A 17,890-nucleotide genomic window follows, 5' to 3' on the forward strand; every position below is an offset into this window, starting at 1 on the left:
CCACTGCCACCCGTGAGAATCCTCTTTGCGCTAAAAAGGAGTTTTAAAAAAAAGAGTTGGGGGTTTTCATCCGGGCGCGAGAACTTTGCGTGCGGAGAATGTAAAATATAAATAAAAATATCCCTCCGCGCATTCCTCAAATCACTGCACTTCCCTCTGCCAGCCGATTCGCTCATCCCTCCTCCTCCTCTCCTCCCTCCTCCCTCCTCCTCCCTCATTCTCCGTCCTCCTCCTCCTCTCTCCTCCTCCTCTCCTCCCTCCTTCTCCCTCCTCCTCCCTCCTCCTCCCTCATTCTACCTCCTTCTCCTCCCTCCTCCTCATCTCTCCTCATCCCTCCTCCTCCTCCCTCATTGTCCCTCCTTCTCCCTCCTCCTCTCTCCTCATCCCTCCTCCTCTCCTCCCTCCTCCTCCCTCCTAATCCCTCTCCTCCTCCTCCCTCCATCACTGCCCCCTTCCCCCTCTCTTCCCTCCCTCTCCTCCTTCCTTTACCCTCCCCCCTCCTCCTCACTCTCTCCACTCACTCCTCCTGCACCTTCCTCCCTCCCTCCTCACCACCACCCCCTTCCCCACAATAATTGTTTTCAGATGTGAAATGCCCCGACTGTAAAGACATTGACACGCGTGCGGGAGTGAGTGAGCGGGTGGGTGAGCGGGTGGGTGAGGGGGTGGGTGAGGGGGTGGGTGACGGGGTGGGTGGGCGGGTGGGTGAGCGGGCGGGTGAGCGGTAGCGTAGCGCTTGGCACGCTCGGCTACGAACCTGGTGACCCGAGTTCGATTCCCGCTCACGGCCAACACCGGTGATAATTATTATCCGAACCGGTATTGGGCCTCTCCTAGGTCGACTCAGCCTCAAATGAGTACCTGGTGCGGTGTTGAAACACCGCCAATGGGGAGACAAAGGCGGCCGGGCGTGGTGCTGGCCACCGACCCCCTCGTGTGCTGTGTCGGCCTTCATAGGTGCTCGCTAACAGCACTTGCCCCAGCAGTCTATAAAGGCTATACGGGGGATCTTTGTCCTTTGTTTTAGTGAGCGGCTGAGTCTGCGAGTGGGTGAGTCTGTGAGTGGGTGGATGGACGAGTTGAATGGCTAAGTTAGTAAATGGGTGAGTAGTTGAGTTGGTGAACTCGTTACTGAGTGTGTGAGTGGATGGATGGGCGAGTGTGCTCGTGTCTGAGTGGATGGATAGGTGGGTGAGTGAATTGGTCCCTGAGTGAGTGGGTGGTTGAGTCAGTCTCCTATTTGTCCCTCTTCTATCGCTGCTATCCACGGTTACCGTGGTATCAGCTTCCTCCTCCCTTTGTGGGGATTCGGGCTGTACCCGACTTTGTTTAGTTTCCACCACCACCACCACACTGCAGGTCACAATAACTCACTCACCCACCCACCAATCCACCCACTCTCTCCCACACTCACCCACCCACCAATCCACCCACTCTCTCCCACACTCACCCAACCACCAATCCACCCACTCTCTCCCACACTCACCCACCCATTCACCAACCCACCCATCACACATTCACCCACCAAGCAACCCACCCACCGAACCCACTCTCTCTACGACACCCACCCACTCATCAACCCACCCACTCACTCCCACACTCACTCACCCACCCACTCATCAACCCACCGACTCACTCCCACACTCACCCACCCACTCATCAACCCACCGAACCCACTCTCTCTACGACACCCACCCACTCATCAACCCACCCACTCACTCCCACACTCACCCACCCACTCATCAACCCACCCACTCACTCCCACACTCACCCACCCACTCATCAACCCACCCACTTACTCCCACACTCACACACCCCCACCCACTCATCAACCCACCCACTCACTCCCACACTCACCCACCCACCCACTCATCAACCCCCCCACACATTCCCACACTCACCCACCCACTCATCAACCCACCCACACACTCCCACACTCACCCACCCACCCACTCATCAACCCACCCACCCACTCACACCCACACTCACCCACCCACCCACTCATCAACCCACCCACTCACTCCCACACTCACCCACCCACTCATCAACCCACCCACACACTCCCACACTCACCCACCCACTCATCAACCCACCCACACACTCCCACACTCACCCACCCACTCACTCATCAACCCACCCACACACTCCCACACTCACCCACCCACACACTCATCAATCAACCCACACACTCCCACACTCACCCACCTACCCACTCATCAACCCACCCACACACTCCCACACTCACCCACCCCCACCCACTCATCAACCCACCCACTCACTCCCACACTCACCCACCCACCCACCCACTCATCAACCCACCCACACACTCCAACACTCACCCACCCACTCATCAACCCACCCACACACTCCCACACCCACCCACCCACTCATCAACCCACCCACTCATACCCACACTCACCCACCCACCCACCCACTCATCAACCCACCCACTCACTCCCACACTCACCCACCCACTCATCAACCCACCCACACACTCCCACACTCACCCATCCACCCACTCATCAACCCACCCACACACTCCCACACTCACCCACCCCCACCCACTCATCAACCCACCCACACACTCCCACATTCACCCACCTACCCACTCATCAACCCACCCACTCAATCCCACACTCACCCACCCACTCATCAACCCACCCACACACTCCCACACTCACCCACCCACCCACTCATCAACCCACCCACACACTCCCACACTCACCCACCAACTCACTCATCAACCCACCCACACACTCCCACACTCACCCACCCACTCACTCATCAACCCACCCACACACTCCCACACTCACCCACCTACCCACTCATCAACCCACCCACACACTCCCACACTCACCCACCCCCACCCACTCATCAACCCACCCACTCACTCCCACACTCACCCACCCACTCATCAACCCACCCACACACTCCCACACTCACCCACCCACTCATCAACCCACCCACACACTCCCACACTCACCCACGCACCCACTCATCAACCCACCCACTCACTCCCACACTCACCCACCCACTCATCAACCCACCCACACACTCCCACACTCACCCACCCACCCACTCATCAACCCACCCACACACTCCCACACTCACCCACCCACTCACTCATCAACCCACCCACACACTCCCACATTCACCCACCTACCCACTCATCAACCCACCCACTCACTCCCACACTCACCCACCCACTCATCAACCCACCCACACACTCCCACACTCAGCCACCCACCCACTCATCAACCCACCCACACACTGCCACACTCACCCACCCACTCACTCATCAACCCACCCACACACTCCCACACTCACCCACCCACTCACTCATCAACCCACCCACACACTCCCACACTCACCCACCTACCCACTCATCAACCCACCCACACACTCCCACACTCACCCACCCCCACCCACTCATCAACCCACCCACTCACTCCCACACTCAACCACCCACTCATCAACCCACCCACACACTCCCACTCACCCACCCACCCACTCATCAACCCACCCACACACTCCCACACTCACCCACGCACCCACTCATCAACCCACCAACTCACTCCCACACTCACCCACCCACTCATCAACCCACCCACACACTCCCACACTCACCCACCTACCCACTCATCAACCCATCCACACACTCCCACTCACCCACCCACTCACTCATCAACCCACCCACACACTCCCACACTCACCCACCTACCCACTCATCAACCCATCCACACACTCCCACTCACCCACCCACTCACTCCCACACCCACCAACCCACTACGACACTCACCCACCCATTCACACATTCACCCACTAACCAGGCAATCCACTGAAGCCATCCACTCTCCCCGTCACTCACCCACCCATTCACCATCTCCCTCACATCGTATCTCGGACCAGCTTCATCGCTACATTATTTATGGGGGGCGGGGTGGTGGTGGGGGGCGGGGGAAGGATAGTTTTCGCTTAACGCGTTCCTCGCTTAACGCGCCACTTTCCCCGCGTTAAGCGAGGAGTCGCCCTGCCGGCGAGAGTCGACGTAGCCCGCGTCGCCCAACAGCAGCGCCCCCACCCCCATGTACCTGGAACGCCCTCCGCGTCCCCGCGATTAGCAACAGCGGTAGAGGAGGGGGGGGGGGGTGCCTGGGGGGGGGGGTCCCCTTCCCCCGAACCCTGCCAGCCGCGCGTAACTCGACGCAGACAGCCGAACAAATCCGTCACGCCGACCCGCGTCGTGCTACCCATAAATCCTCATTAAGGGCCACGCGGAGCGCCGCTCTCGACGCCGCCGCCGGCCCCGCAGTGATGAACGGCCGCGTGTGGAGCGCGCACGCTCACGCACGCGCACGTACACGCACGCACACACGCACGCGCATGCACATGCATGCACGCACGCACACACGCACACACACACGCACGCACACACGCATATACACACGCACACGCGCATGCACACACGCACGCACGCACACACGCACACACGCACGCACAGACGCACACACGCACGCACACACGCACACACGCACACACGCACGTACACACGGGGAGGCGGGGGGGAGGGAGAGGAGGAGATGGGACAGGAGTGGGGGAGGGAGCCTCCAGGAGCGCCCAGCGCAGGAGAAGACGAAGCGCAGAACTCACTCACACGGCCTCCCATTGTATCAGCCGCTCATCCCACTCTGGTTACGTCCCAACGCGTGCGTGCGTGCGTGCGTTTGCCTTTGCTGCGGGGAGCGGTGGCGCAGCGGTGAGCGCGCCGCCCTACGAAACCCGGCGACCCGAGTTCGATTCCCGCTCGCGGGGTTCTTGACTTTTGAGTGGACTCTGAACGATGTCCGTGTAGACATTCACGTGCGTGTCTGCGTGTCTGTGTCTTTGTGTGTCTATCAGTGTGTAGAGGTAGTGTAGCAGGTTAGCGCTACGCTGCGCTACGAACCCGGCGACCCGAGTTCGATTCCCGCTCGCGGCCACAAACACCGGTGGCGATTATTTGAAGCGGTCCTCCCCCTAGGTCGACTCGGCCTCCAATGAGTACCTGGTGCACTGTGTAAAACATCACCACAAGGGAGACAAAGGCGGCCGGGCGTGGTGCTGGCCACCCACCCCTCGTGTGCCGTGCCGGCCTTCATAGGTGCTCGCTAACAGCACTTGCCCCTACAGTCTGTTAAGGCTATATGGGGGATCTTTGTTTTGTTATATTTTGTGTATGGACACCAGTGACTATAGAGTGGTTGGCATAGGCCCTTTAAGTCTGTGGATTTATAGGTGATTTTATGGGTCTCTATTTCAGTCTATGGTTCTCTGTGTGACTATCGGTCACTATGTGAGGTTCTGGGTCTCTATGTGAGTCTACGGGTCTCTGTGTGAGAAATGGGGTCTCTGTGTGAGTCTATGCGTCTCTGTGTGAGTTTGAGTTTCTGTATGGATATATATGTATCTATGTGAGTCTATGGGTATCTGTGTGAGTCTATGCGTCTCTGTGTGTTTGAGTTTCTGTATGAATCTATATCTATCTGTGTGAGTCTATGGGCCTCTGTGTGAGTCTGTGGGCTTATGTGTGAGTCTATGGGCCACTGTGTGAGTCTATGGCTCTCTGTGTGAGTCTATGGCTCTCTGTGTGAGTCTATGGGTATCTGTATAAATCTATGGGTCTCTGTGTGAGTCTATGGGTCTCTGTGTGAGTCTATGGGGGTGTGTTTGAGTCTATGGGTCTCTGTGTGAGTCTGTGGGCCTCTGTGTGAGTATATGAGTCTCTGTGTGAGTCTGTGGGCCTCTGTGTCAGTCTATGGATCTCTGTGTGAGTCTGTGGGTCTCTGTGTGAGTCTATGGGTCTCTGTGTGAGTCTGTGGGCCTCTGTGTGAGTCTATGGGGGTCTGTGTGAGTCTATGGGTCGCTGCGTGAGTCTGTGGGTCTCTGTGTGAGTCTATGCGTCTCTGTGTGAGTCAATGGGTCTCTGTGTGAGTCTATGGGTCGCTGCGTGAGTCTGTGGGCCTCTGTGTGAGTTTGTGGGCCTCTGTGTGAGTCTGTGGGCCTCTGTGTGAGTCTATGGGTCTCTGTGTGAGTTTATGGGTCTCAGTGTGAGTCTATGGGTCTCAGTGTGAGTCTGTGGGTCTCTGTGTGAGTTTGAGTTTCTGTATGAATCTATATGTATCTGTGTGAGTTTATGGCTCTCTGTGTGAGTCTGTGGGTCTCTGTGTGAGTCTATGGGCCTCTGTGTGAGTCTATGGCCCTCTGTGTGAGTCTGTGGGTCTCTGTGTGAGTCTATGGGTCTGTGTGAGTCTATGGGTCTCTGTGTGAGTTTGTGGGCCTCTGTGTGAGTCTATGGGTCTCTGTGTGAGTCTGTGGGCCTCTGTGTAAGTCTATGGGGGTCGCTGTTGCGAGTCACTGGTGACCACGCTGACATCATCAACTCACGACACTTCGAGACCCGTAGACTCGCACGCCAATCCGCGTACTCACCCGCGAATCAATCGGCTTACGTAGACACCCGCGTAAAACCCCGGCCGTTATGAATCGCCCCATAATCTCCCAGCCTCTCCACTGCAAATCGTGACGGCCTAATGGCACGTTACTCCCTCTCGTATTTACACAACAAAGCTCGAAGTGCTCTCGAAATTACACACGCACGCGTGCGCGCGTGCGTGCCAAACGGGTCTCAATTACATTAATTGGAGCAGTTTAATTATGACACCAGTAAGTGCATTTGTACGGCAGGGAAGGCGCGCGCGCGGGATCGTGGCACGGTCCACGCCGTTTACCTGGGTGGTGCTGCTTCTTTTTCTTAGCCTGGGGGTGCACCACTCACAACCCCCTGGGGGTTAGCGAGACATGGGGTGGAGGGGGCAACCTCTCGGGCGCGGCGTTCTCCACCTCCCCGGCTGACCGCTCTCGAGCGTCGGCCGTCACGGTCCCTTCACCACGTGACTGAGGAGTGTCCTGCCCGTCCCTTCACCACGTGACCGCGTGTCCTGCCCGTCCCTTCACCACGTGACCGCGTGTCCTGCCCGTCACTTCACCACGTGACCGCGTGCGTGTGTCCTCCACTCCACGAGGAGCGGTGGCGCAGCTGTTAGCTCGCCGCGCTACAAACCCGGCTACGTGCCGAGTTCGATTCCCTCTTACGGCCACCAACGCCATTGACGATTATCTGAACCGATCATGGGCCTACCCTAGGTCGAATCGGCCTCAAATGAGTACCTCGTGTGATGTGTAAACATCACTACTAAGAAGACAAAGGCGGCTGGGCTTGGTGTTGGCCATCCAACACCCTAGTGTACCGTGCTGGCCTCAATAGGTGGTCGCTGACAGCACTTGGCCCAACAGTCTGATAAGGCTATACGGGGGATCTTTGTCCTCTACTCCACGTGCTCCTCTCTCTGCCTCTCAGTATAATTCCTAGCATGCATCTCTCGCCACTACCGTGGTCTATCCACTGCTGGGTGACGATCAATGCGATGCCGTGAGCCATCACGTTTTCTAGAATCCGTGTGCTCCTCTTGCTGTCACTCAGTGTAATTCCCAGCATGCATCTCTCTCCTTTTCCGCCGTGCCTCTCTTGCAGTTGTTCCATTCTCTTTTGTTGCTGACCCAAGTTCCTGAACCACGTGTCATAGCAGGTAGCACACACTGAGACGCATCGGAATGTGGCTTAAGATTCAAGAAGAGTGAGGGGGGGGAAATCGTATTTACAAGCAGGGCAAAGTTAGAAAAACCAGTCCAGTAAGTGAGCAACCCCACGCATTTTTTTCTTTACGTTACAAAAAAATGCCATTAAACGACGTCGTTGAAGTGAAAAGTTGCCCACCGCCTATGGCCAATCCAACGGCGGAGTCTTCGCGTGTGGCGCCCGCCCGCCCGCCCGCCTTTAATAGCGGACGTGAATCGCGTTCGCGCTCCCTCATATGAGACAGCGACATTTCGACAAGCAATTCTGTTTCGCGAGCCATTTCGTGCCTCCGCCAAATGGGGCTCCCCGGCTTCGCAAGGGCGTCCCATAAAACGACTCCCCACCACCTCCACCTTCTCCTCCTCGCCCACCTCGTCGCGCGGCGCCTGGGAAGTTGCATTTGTAGCTTGAAAGCAATTCCGATTCAGTGATTCTGCACTTGCTCTATTACTATAGTACTATACTGCCTTCAACTTTTATGAACGACCGGGTGTTTAAGGTGAGCGATTTGTCATATATTCTGGCTGCATAGCAAATGAAAAAAACTACAATTACTTAAAAGTTTGTGTTTTAATATTTACGTTTTTATTTATTTACTTAGTGCCCCTGTATAACAACATATGCTACAGGCCGCACACTAGCTTCATCCGGTACTGGTTCGACTTCATCACCTGGCGGCGGCGGGGAAGTTGAAACTACGGGGGGTAGGCGGTGTGGTGTGGTGGGAAGGGCGAGTGTCGTACGTCCGTCCGTCCGCTCCACCGTCTCTTGTCCGCCCGGGAGCGGCGGGCACGTGGTTTCGCCCACAGGTCGCGTCTGGCGCGTGGGGTTAAAGCGTGGGCACTCGGAAACTTCCTCTTGTCCGCAGAGTGGATGTTCAGAGCTCCCACCGGTGGAGACCTCTTCTGCCGGCGGTGGCGTGAGCGAGACATCGCAGGGCTGCGCCTCTGAACCGTACTGGTGGTGGTGGCGGTGGTGCAGCGGTTAGCACACCGCGCTACAAACCCAGCTACGACCCGAGTTCGATTCCCGCTCAATGCACCGGTGACGGATTATCTAAACCGGTGCTCTGCCTTCTCTAGGTCGACTCGGCCTCAAATGAGTACCTCGTGTGGTGTGTAGTAAACATCCCCATTGGGGAGACAAAGGCGGCCGGGCGTGGAGTTGTCCTCGTGTGATGTGTTGGCCTTCATAGCAATTAACTAACAGCACTTGCCCTAACAGTCTGTTAAAGGCTATATGGGGGGGGGGGGGGACTTTGTCTTTGGTGATGGTGGTGAGTTCGGTAGTGTTCGTGATGGTGGTGGTGATGGAAGTGATGGTGGTAGTGGTAATCCTCGTGATGATGATCGTGGTGATGGTGGTGTTATTGCTGATCATCTTCCTTTCGTGTCCCTCCCACCAAATTCAGAAATTCTTCAAATGTTTGGCCGATAGCCTGCTGCAAGGTCTTGCGCAGTGCCGGAGTCCTGACCTGGCCATTACGAACCCACTGGGAAAGAGAAAGACGCCCAGACCCAGGGCTCGAACCCAGGTCCTCAGAATTCCTGGATCAGTGTCTCTGACACAACCATTATGAACCCTCGAGAGACACCAAAAACCAGGGCTCGAACCCAGGCCCTCAGGTGTGCTTACTCGAGTGTCTCTGACCTGGCCATCACAAACCCATCATAAACCCACTAAGAGACACCCAGACCCAGGGCTCGAACCCAGGTCCTCAGGTGTGCTGGCTCAGTGTATCTGACCTGGCCATCATAAACCCACTGAGAGACACCCAGACCCAGGGCTCGAACCCTTGATATCAGGTGTGCTGGCTCAGTGTCTCTGACCTGGCCATCATAAACCCACTGAGAGACACCCAGAGCCAGGGCTCGAACCCAGGCCCTCAGGTGTGCTGGCTCAGTGTCTCTGACCTGGCCATCATAAACCCACTGAGAGACACCCAGAGCCAGGGCTCGAACCCAGGCCCTCAGGTGTGCTGGCTCAGTGTCTCTGACCTGGCCATCATAAACCCACTGAGAGACACCCAGAGCCAGGGCTCGAACCCAGGCCCTCAGGTGTGCTGGCTCAGTGTCTCTGACCTGGCCATCATAAACCCACTGAGAGACACCCAGAGCCAGGGCTCGAACCCAGGCCCTCAGGTGTGCTGGCTCAGTGTCTCTGACCTGGCCATCATAAACCCACTGAGAGACACCCAGAGCCAGGGCTCGAACCCAGGCCCTCAGGTGTGCTGGCTCAGTGTCTCTGACACGACCATTATGAACCCACGGATAATCACGCAAACCCCCCGGGGCCTGAATCGTGGATCTCAGCGTCCCTGACCTGGCCATTATGAACCCTCGCCTCTCCCCCCCCCCCACTTTCCTGCCTTCCCTCACCACCCTGCGGGCAGCAGAGCGATTGGAGGTCGTAAACAAGTCTGGCAGTGGGGGGGGGGTGTCCGTGTAGAGAATGTGAGTGAGATCGTGAGAAGGCGGGGAGCAGAGAGTGAGTGAGCGTCGTGGCCTCGAGGTAAACGGAGTGGGGAGACGTCTATTTAAACTATTTGAAATATTTTACGGGCTTTTAACAAAAATGTATTCATGTTTTCACCAGGTTTTTGCAACCCGGACACAGCCATTATGAATATCACGCCCATTGCTCCCGTGCTCCCATCCCTTTTTAAACATCTTAACACACAACAGGTGCTGAAATCTCGGCCACGGCCATCGTGCATCTCGCTTAGTCACCCAGACCGAGTGCTTGAAGCCGGGTTGCCAATGGCTGCTGGCTCAGTGTCTATGACGCAGCCATTACGAACCCCCGAGAGAGAGAAAGAGATTGACCCGGACCCAGGATTTGAGCCCTAAACCCAGGATCAACGATAAACGAACTATATTGTTATTATTTTACTGTGGGACGTTCCGCTGACCTACATACCCCCCCCCTTCCTTTTTCTCAGAAGCGACCACCTGGCTATCACAAATTATAAGTCAAAGAAGTGCCCCAACATCATCATCATCATCATCGTCCCATCATCATCGTCCTCCTAGTCGTGTGGCACATGTAGAGCGGCAAAGGCCCCACGGCAAGCGGGCAGAGAGACAGGCTGCGTCGGTCGTGCGTGCGTGAGCGTGTGGCGTGTGTGTGTGTGAGTGTGGCGTGTGTGTGGTGTGTGAGTGTGGACGTGTGTGTGTGTGCGTCTGTGAGTGTGTGTGTGTGCGTGTGTGTGCGTGTGTGTGTGGACGTGTGTGTGAGCGTGTGTATGTGTGTGTGTGGCGTGTGTGTGAGCGTGTGTGTGTGTGTGTGGACGTGTGTGTGAGCGTGTGTGTGGACGTGTGTGTGTGGATGTGTGTGTGTGGACGTGTGTGTGAGCGTGTGTGTGTGTGGGCGTGTCTGAGCATGTATGTGCGTGTGTGAGTGTGTGCGTGTGTGATCGTGTGTGAGCGCGTGGGTGTGTGTGAGCGCGTGTGTGAGCGTGTGTGCGTGTGTGAGCGTGTGCGTGTGTGTGTGAGCGTGTGTGTGAGCGTGCGCGTGTGTGTGCGTGTGTGTGTGGAGACGCTGCTGGCGAGACTGGAGCGTGCCAAGAAGACATGGGGCCTTACCATCAGCCCCACCAAAACTAAGCACCTGCCTGGGTATTTTGTACTATCAGACACTCCACCCCCACAACTCCCAATTGGTGATGGGGCAGTTGTGGAGAGAGTGGAGAGTTTCCCATACCTGGGCAGTGTGCTTATGACCGGCTCCAGTTTAACAGCAGAGGTCTCACTCCGAATAAGTCGAGCGGCAATATATTTTCATCGATTGCATAACGCTGTGTGGAAGCTACCTGGTCTGTCGCTCCGCACTAAGCTTCAGGTCTTCTCGGCCACGGTCATTCCCTCCCTTCTCTACACTTGCGAAACGTGGACCCCCCTAATGGAACATCTTCGCCGGTTAGAAACATTTAGGCTAGCCTGCCTACGATCCATCCTGGGGTTAACCAGGCTGGATTGTGTGAGGAGCTCACAAATCCTTGAAAGATCTGGGCAAGGTCCCATCGGTGAGCTCCTCCGGCAGATAAGGCTGCGTTGGCTGGGTCATGTAGCCCGCATGTTCGGCCGGATCGAGGGGGCTAAACGGGCGCAGTACGGGCTAGAGAAGAGATGGAGTGATGGGGTACAGGAGGACGTGGAGCTGAGTGGACCTGCCGATGACTGGTACCAGCGGTGTCAAGATCGGCCTCTGTGGAGGAGGCTCGTGAAGGACGCTACTGGGCAATTGGAGGCAGTCGCCCTCCAACAACAACGGAGGGCGGAGGAGCAACGCTCACAACAACGAGCGGAGCGCCGGGTAGCTAAAGCATAGCAGGTTGGCACAGTAGGGGGCACAGGTGGTGCATCAGCCAGTCATCTTAGTCAGTCGACCCGTGGCACTTGGGTCTGCCCCATGACCTCCTGTCGGCGGGCGTTCGACACTTCACGTGGCCTCAAGGTGCACATGGCCTGGCACAAGCGTCGTCACCGCTACTTAGTGGCGAATGGCAGTTGTTGTTGTTGTGTGTGTGCGTGTGTTAATGTGTGTGCGTGTGTGTACGTGTGTGCGTGCGTGTGTGCATGGTTACAGCTGCCTGCGCCTGTCCATCCATCTACACTCGTAACCATTTTGCCCGCGCGTCAATGCGTCTGTCAATCCCTCCATCCAAATGTGTCTGCCCGCCTCCGTTGGTCATCCGTCTCTCTCTCTTCATGTCCGAACGCACATTGCCCTATCAACCCATCCATCCATTCCCATCGCTGTCCGTACATAAGTCCATTGTGGGGGGTGGGGGTGCTCCGACCCTGTCCGTACAATGCCCATTATGTCCTGATCCCCCCCCCACACACTCACCAAGCACACAACATTAGACATTTTGGGGCAAGTGCTGTAGAAGCGAGAAGCACTAATGAGGGCAGAACGACACACGAGGGGTTGGGTGGCCAGCACCACGCCCGATCGCCTTTGTCTCCCCAGTGGCGATGTTTAAACACCGCACCAGCTACTCATTTGAGGCTGAGTCGACCTAGGGGAGGCCCAGGTCCGGTTCAGATAATTGTCACTGGTGTTGGCCGTGAGCGGGAATCGAACTCGGGTCGCCAGGTTGGTAGCGCAGCGTAGCGCTAACCGCTACTACACTGCCGCTTCCCACCTTTCTTACACGCACTTACACACACACACACACGCTCTCACACGCACACACACACACGCGCTCACACACACGTACACACGCACGTTCTCATACACACACACACGCTCTCACACACACGTACACACACACGCTCTCATACACACACACACGCTCTCACACACACGTACACACACATGCTCTCACACACACGCACACACACGCACGCACACACGCACACACACGCACACACACACGCACACAGACACGCTCTCACACACACACACACGCTCTCACACACACGTACACACACACGCTCTCATGCACACACGCTCTCACACACACGTACACACACACGCTCTCACACACACGCACACACACACACGCACGCACACACGCACACACACACACACGCTCTCACACACACACGCACACACACGCTCTCACACACACACACACACGCTCTCACACACACACGCACACACACGCTCTCACACACACACACACGCTCTCACACACACACGCGCGCGTACGCACACACACACACGCTCGCTCTCACGCACACACACACATACACTCTCACACACACGCTCACACACACACGCACTCACACGCACACACACGCTCGCTCTCACACACACACGCACACACACACACGACACACACACACACACACGCTCTCACACACACACGCTCTCACACACACACACGCTCTCACACACACGCTCTCACACACACACACGCACACACACATTCGCTCTCACACACACGCTCACACACACACGCTCTCACACACAAACACACGCTCTCACATGCACACACACGCTCACACACACACATACACACACGCTCACACACACGCTCACACACACACATACGCTCGCTCTGACACACACGCACACACACACGCTCACACACACACGCTCACAACAACAACAACCGCCATTCGCCACTAAGTGGCGGTGACGTCACCACGACGCTTGTGCCAGGCTATGTGCACCCTGAGGCCACGTGAAGTGTCGAACGCCCGCTGGCAGGAGGTCACGGGGCAGACCCAGGTGCCACGGGTCGACTGACTGAGATGACTGGCTGATGCACCACCTGTGCCCCCTACTGTGCCAACCTGCTGTGCTTTAGCCACCCGGCGCTCCGCTCGCTGTTGTGAGCGTCGCTCCTCCGCCCTCCGTTGTTGTTGGAGGGCGACTGCCTCCAACTGCCCAGTAGCATCCTTCACGAGACTCCTCCACAGAGGCCGATCTTGACACCGCTGGTACCAGTCATCGGCAAGTCCACTCAGCTCCACGTCCTCCTGTACCACATCACTCCATCTCTTCTCTAGCCCGTGCCGCGCCCGCTTAGCCCCCTCAATCCGGCCAAACAAAAGCTGTTTCGGCATGCGGTGGCTGGGCATGCGGGCTACATGACCCAGCCATCGCAGCCTTGCCTGCCGGAGGAGCTCACCGATGGGACCCTGCCCAGATCTTTCAAGGATGTGTGAGCTCCTCACACAATCCAGTCTGGTTAAACCCAGGATGGATCGTAGGCAGGCCAGCCTAAATGTTTCCAACCGGCGAAGATGTTCCATTAGGGGGGTCCACGTTTCGCAAGCGTAGAGAAGGGAGGGAATGACCGTGGCCGAGAAGACCTGAAGCTTAGTGCGGAGCGACAGACCAGGTAGCTTCCACACAGCGTTACGCAACCGATGAAAAGATATTGCCGCTCGACTGATTCGGAGTGAGACCTCTGCTGTTAAACTGGAGCCAGTCATAAGCACACTGCCCAGGTATGGGAAACTCTCCACTCTCTCCACAACTGCCCCATCACCGATTGGGAGTTGTGGGGGTGGAGTGTCCGATGGTACAAAATACCCAGGCAGGTGCTTAGTTTTGGTGGGGCTGATGGTAAGGCCCCACCTCTTAGTGGCACGCTCCAGTCTCAGCAGCAGCGTCTCCAACTCCTCCTTTGACTGAGCAGCTATTACCAAGTCATCAGCATACATAACGTGGTTGAGCAATAGGGAGCCATCCCTTGACCGCACCCGGGCATCGATTAGCCTCCCATTATATCTGTACCATATGGAGATTCCCCCGGTACAGCTATTGAAGGCTTCACGAACCACGTGGTCAAAATAGATGTTAAATAATGTGGGAGCCAGAGGACATCCCTGTCGCACCCCAAGGTGTACAGGGAATGGCTCTGACTTCCGGCCACGTAGTTTTACCCGGGCCCGCTCACCATCATGAAGGTCCTTAATGATCGTGAGCAGAGGGTCAGGTACTCCAAAAGCACGAAGAACGACCCAGAGCCCAGGCCTACTGACGCTCACACACACACACGCACACACACGCAGACACACACTCACGCACACACACACACGCTCACACACGCACACACACACGCTCACACACACACGCACACACACGCAGACACACACTCACGCACACAGACACACGCTCACACACGCACACACACACGCTCACACACACACGCACACACACGCAGACACACACTCACGCACACACACACACACGCTCACACACACGCACACACACACGCTCACACACACACATACGCACACACACGCACACACACGCGCACACACACACACACGCACACAGACACGCTCTCACACACACGTACACACACACGCTCTCACACACACGCACACACACACACGCACGCACACACGCACACACACACACACACGCACACACACACACACGCTCTCACACACACACGCACACACACGCCCTCACACACACACACGCACACACGCTCTCACACACACACACACACGAGCTCTCACACACACACGCGCGCACGCACACACACACACACGCTCGCTCTCACGCACACACACACATACACTCTCACACACACGCTCACACACACACGCTCTCACACACACGCTCGCTCTCTCACACACACGCACACACACACACACCACACACGCACACACACACACGCTCTCACACACACACACGCTCTCACACACACACACACACGCTCTCACACACACGCTCTCACACACACACACGCACACACACATTCGCTCTCACACACACGCTCACACACACACGCTCTCACACACAAACACACGCTCTCACATGCACACACACACACACGCTCTCACACACACACATACACACACGCTCACACACACACACACGCTCACACACACGCTCGCTCTGACACACACGCACACACACACGCTCACACACACACGCACACACACACACGCTCACACACGCACACGCACACACACGCTCACACACACAGCACACACACACACACGCTCACACACACACGCACACACACGCACACACACGCAGACACACACTCACGCACACAACAACAACAACAACAACCGCCATTCGCCACTAAGTGGCGGTGACGTCACCACGACGCTTGTGCCAGGCTATGTGCACCCTGAGGCCACGTGAAGTGTCGAACGCCCGCTGGCAGGAGGTCACGGGGCAGACCCAGGTGCCACGGGTCGACTGACTGAGATGACTGGCTGATGCACCACCTGTGCCCCCTACTGTGCCAACCTGCTGTGCTTTAGCCACCCGGCGCTCCGCTCGCTGTTGTGAGCGTCGCTCCTCCGCCCTCCGTTGTTGTTGGAGGGCGACTGCCTCCAACTGCCCAGTAGCATCCTTCACGAGCCTCCTCCACAGAGGCCGATCTTGACACCGCTGGTACCAGTCATCGGCAAGTCCACTCAGCTCCACGTCCTCCTGTACCACATCACTCCATCTCTTCTCTAGCCCGTGCCGCGCCCGCTTAGCCCCCTCAATCCGGCCAAACAAAAGCTGTTTCGGCATGCGGTGGCTGGGCATGCGGGCTACATGACCCAGCCATCGCAGCCTTGCCTGCCGGAGGAGCTCACCGATGGGACCCTGCCCAGATCTTTCAAGGATTTGTGAGCTCCTCACACAATCCAGTCTGGTTAAACCCAGGATGGATCGTAGGCAGGCCAGCCTAAATGTTTCTAACCGGCGAAGATGTTCCATTAGGGGGGTCCACGTTTCGCAAGCGTAGAGAAGGGAGGGAATGACCGTGGCCGAGAAGACCTGAAGTTTAGTGCGGAGCGACAGACCAGGTAGCTTCCACACAGCGTTACGCAACCGATGAAAAGATATTGCCGCTCGACTGATTCGGAGTGAGACCTCTGCTGTTAAACTGGAGCCAGTCATAAGCACACTGCCCAGGTATGGGAAACTCTCCACTCTCTCCACAACTGCCCCATCACCGATTGGGAGTTGTGGGGGTGGAGTGTCCGATGGTACAAAATACCCAGGCAGGTGCTTAGTTTTGGTGGGGCTGATGGTAAGGCCCCACCTCTTAGTGGCACGCTCCAGTCTCAGCAGCAGCGTCTCCAACTCCTCCTCTGACTGAGCAGCTATTACCAAGTCATCAGCATACATAACGTGGTTGAGCAATAGGGAGCCATCCCTTGACCGCACCCGGGCATCGATTAGCCTCCCATTATATCTGTACCATATGGAGATTCCCCCGGTACAGCTATTGAAGGCTTCACGAACTACGTGGTCAAAATAGATGTTAAATAATGTGGGAGCCAGAGGACATCCCTGTCGCACCCCAAGGTGTACAGGGAATGGCTCTGACTCCCGGCCACGTAGTTTTACCCGGGCCCGCTCACCATCATGAAGGTCCTTAATGATCGTGAGCAGAGGGTCAGGTACTCCAAAAGCACGAAGAACGACCCAGAGCCCAGGCCTACTGATGGTATCATAGGCCTTGACCAGGTCAATAAAGCAGAGATGTAGGTCTTGTTGGAATTCCCTACACCTCTGCTGTAGCAGACGGACAGAAAATATGGCATCTGTGCAGGACCGCCCTTTCCTGAAACCACATTGGGGCTCCGCAAGCCTCTCCTCAGCGTGCCTGGCAAGGCGATGCTGAATAATCCTTGCCAGGACCTTTCCCGGCACACTGAGGAGTGAGATGCCCCTGTAGTTGTTACAGTCTGTGCGGTCCCCCTTCTTAAAAAGGGGGACCACCAGGGCATCCTTCCAATCCTGCGGAACCCGTCCAGTGGTCCAGACTGTTGTTATGATGTCATATAG

The 17,890-nt window shown here is 56.7% G+C and overlaps 2 protein-coding genes across 9 annotated transcripts in view; both read left to right on the forward strand.

Annotated features, from left to right (window-relative positions):
* The window catches only part of LOC116955176 (voltage-dependent T-type calcium channel subunit alpha-1G-like), a 269,045-nt gene that overhangs the window by 101,453 nt on the left and 149,702 nt on the right, over nt 1–17,890 (forward strand). The gene's annotated exons all lie outside the window — the stretch shown is intronic.
* Nucleotides 4,545–17,381, forward strand: LOC142905758 (uncharacterized). Its single transcript, XM_076052902.1, has 2 exons — nt 4,545–16,393; nt 16,427–17,381. Exon 1 carries the CDS (start codon nt 15,040–15,042, stop codon nt 16,192–16,194), a length of 1,155 nt encoding a protein of 384 aa, XP_075909017.1. The 5' UTR covers nt 4,545–15,039; the 3' UTR covers nt 16,195–16,393; nt 16,427–17,381.

Source organism: Petromyzon marinus, chromosome 58 (assembly GCF_048934315.1).
Source record: "Petromyzon marinus isolate PM22_M1 ecotype Great Lakes invasive population chromosome 58, UKy_Petmar_22M1.pri1.0, whole genome shotgun sequence".
Taxonomy (NCBI): Eukaryota; Metazoa; Chordata; class Hyperoartia; order Petromyzontiformes; family Petromyzontidae; genus Petromyzon; species Petromyzon marinus.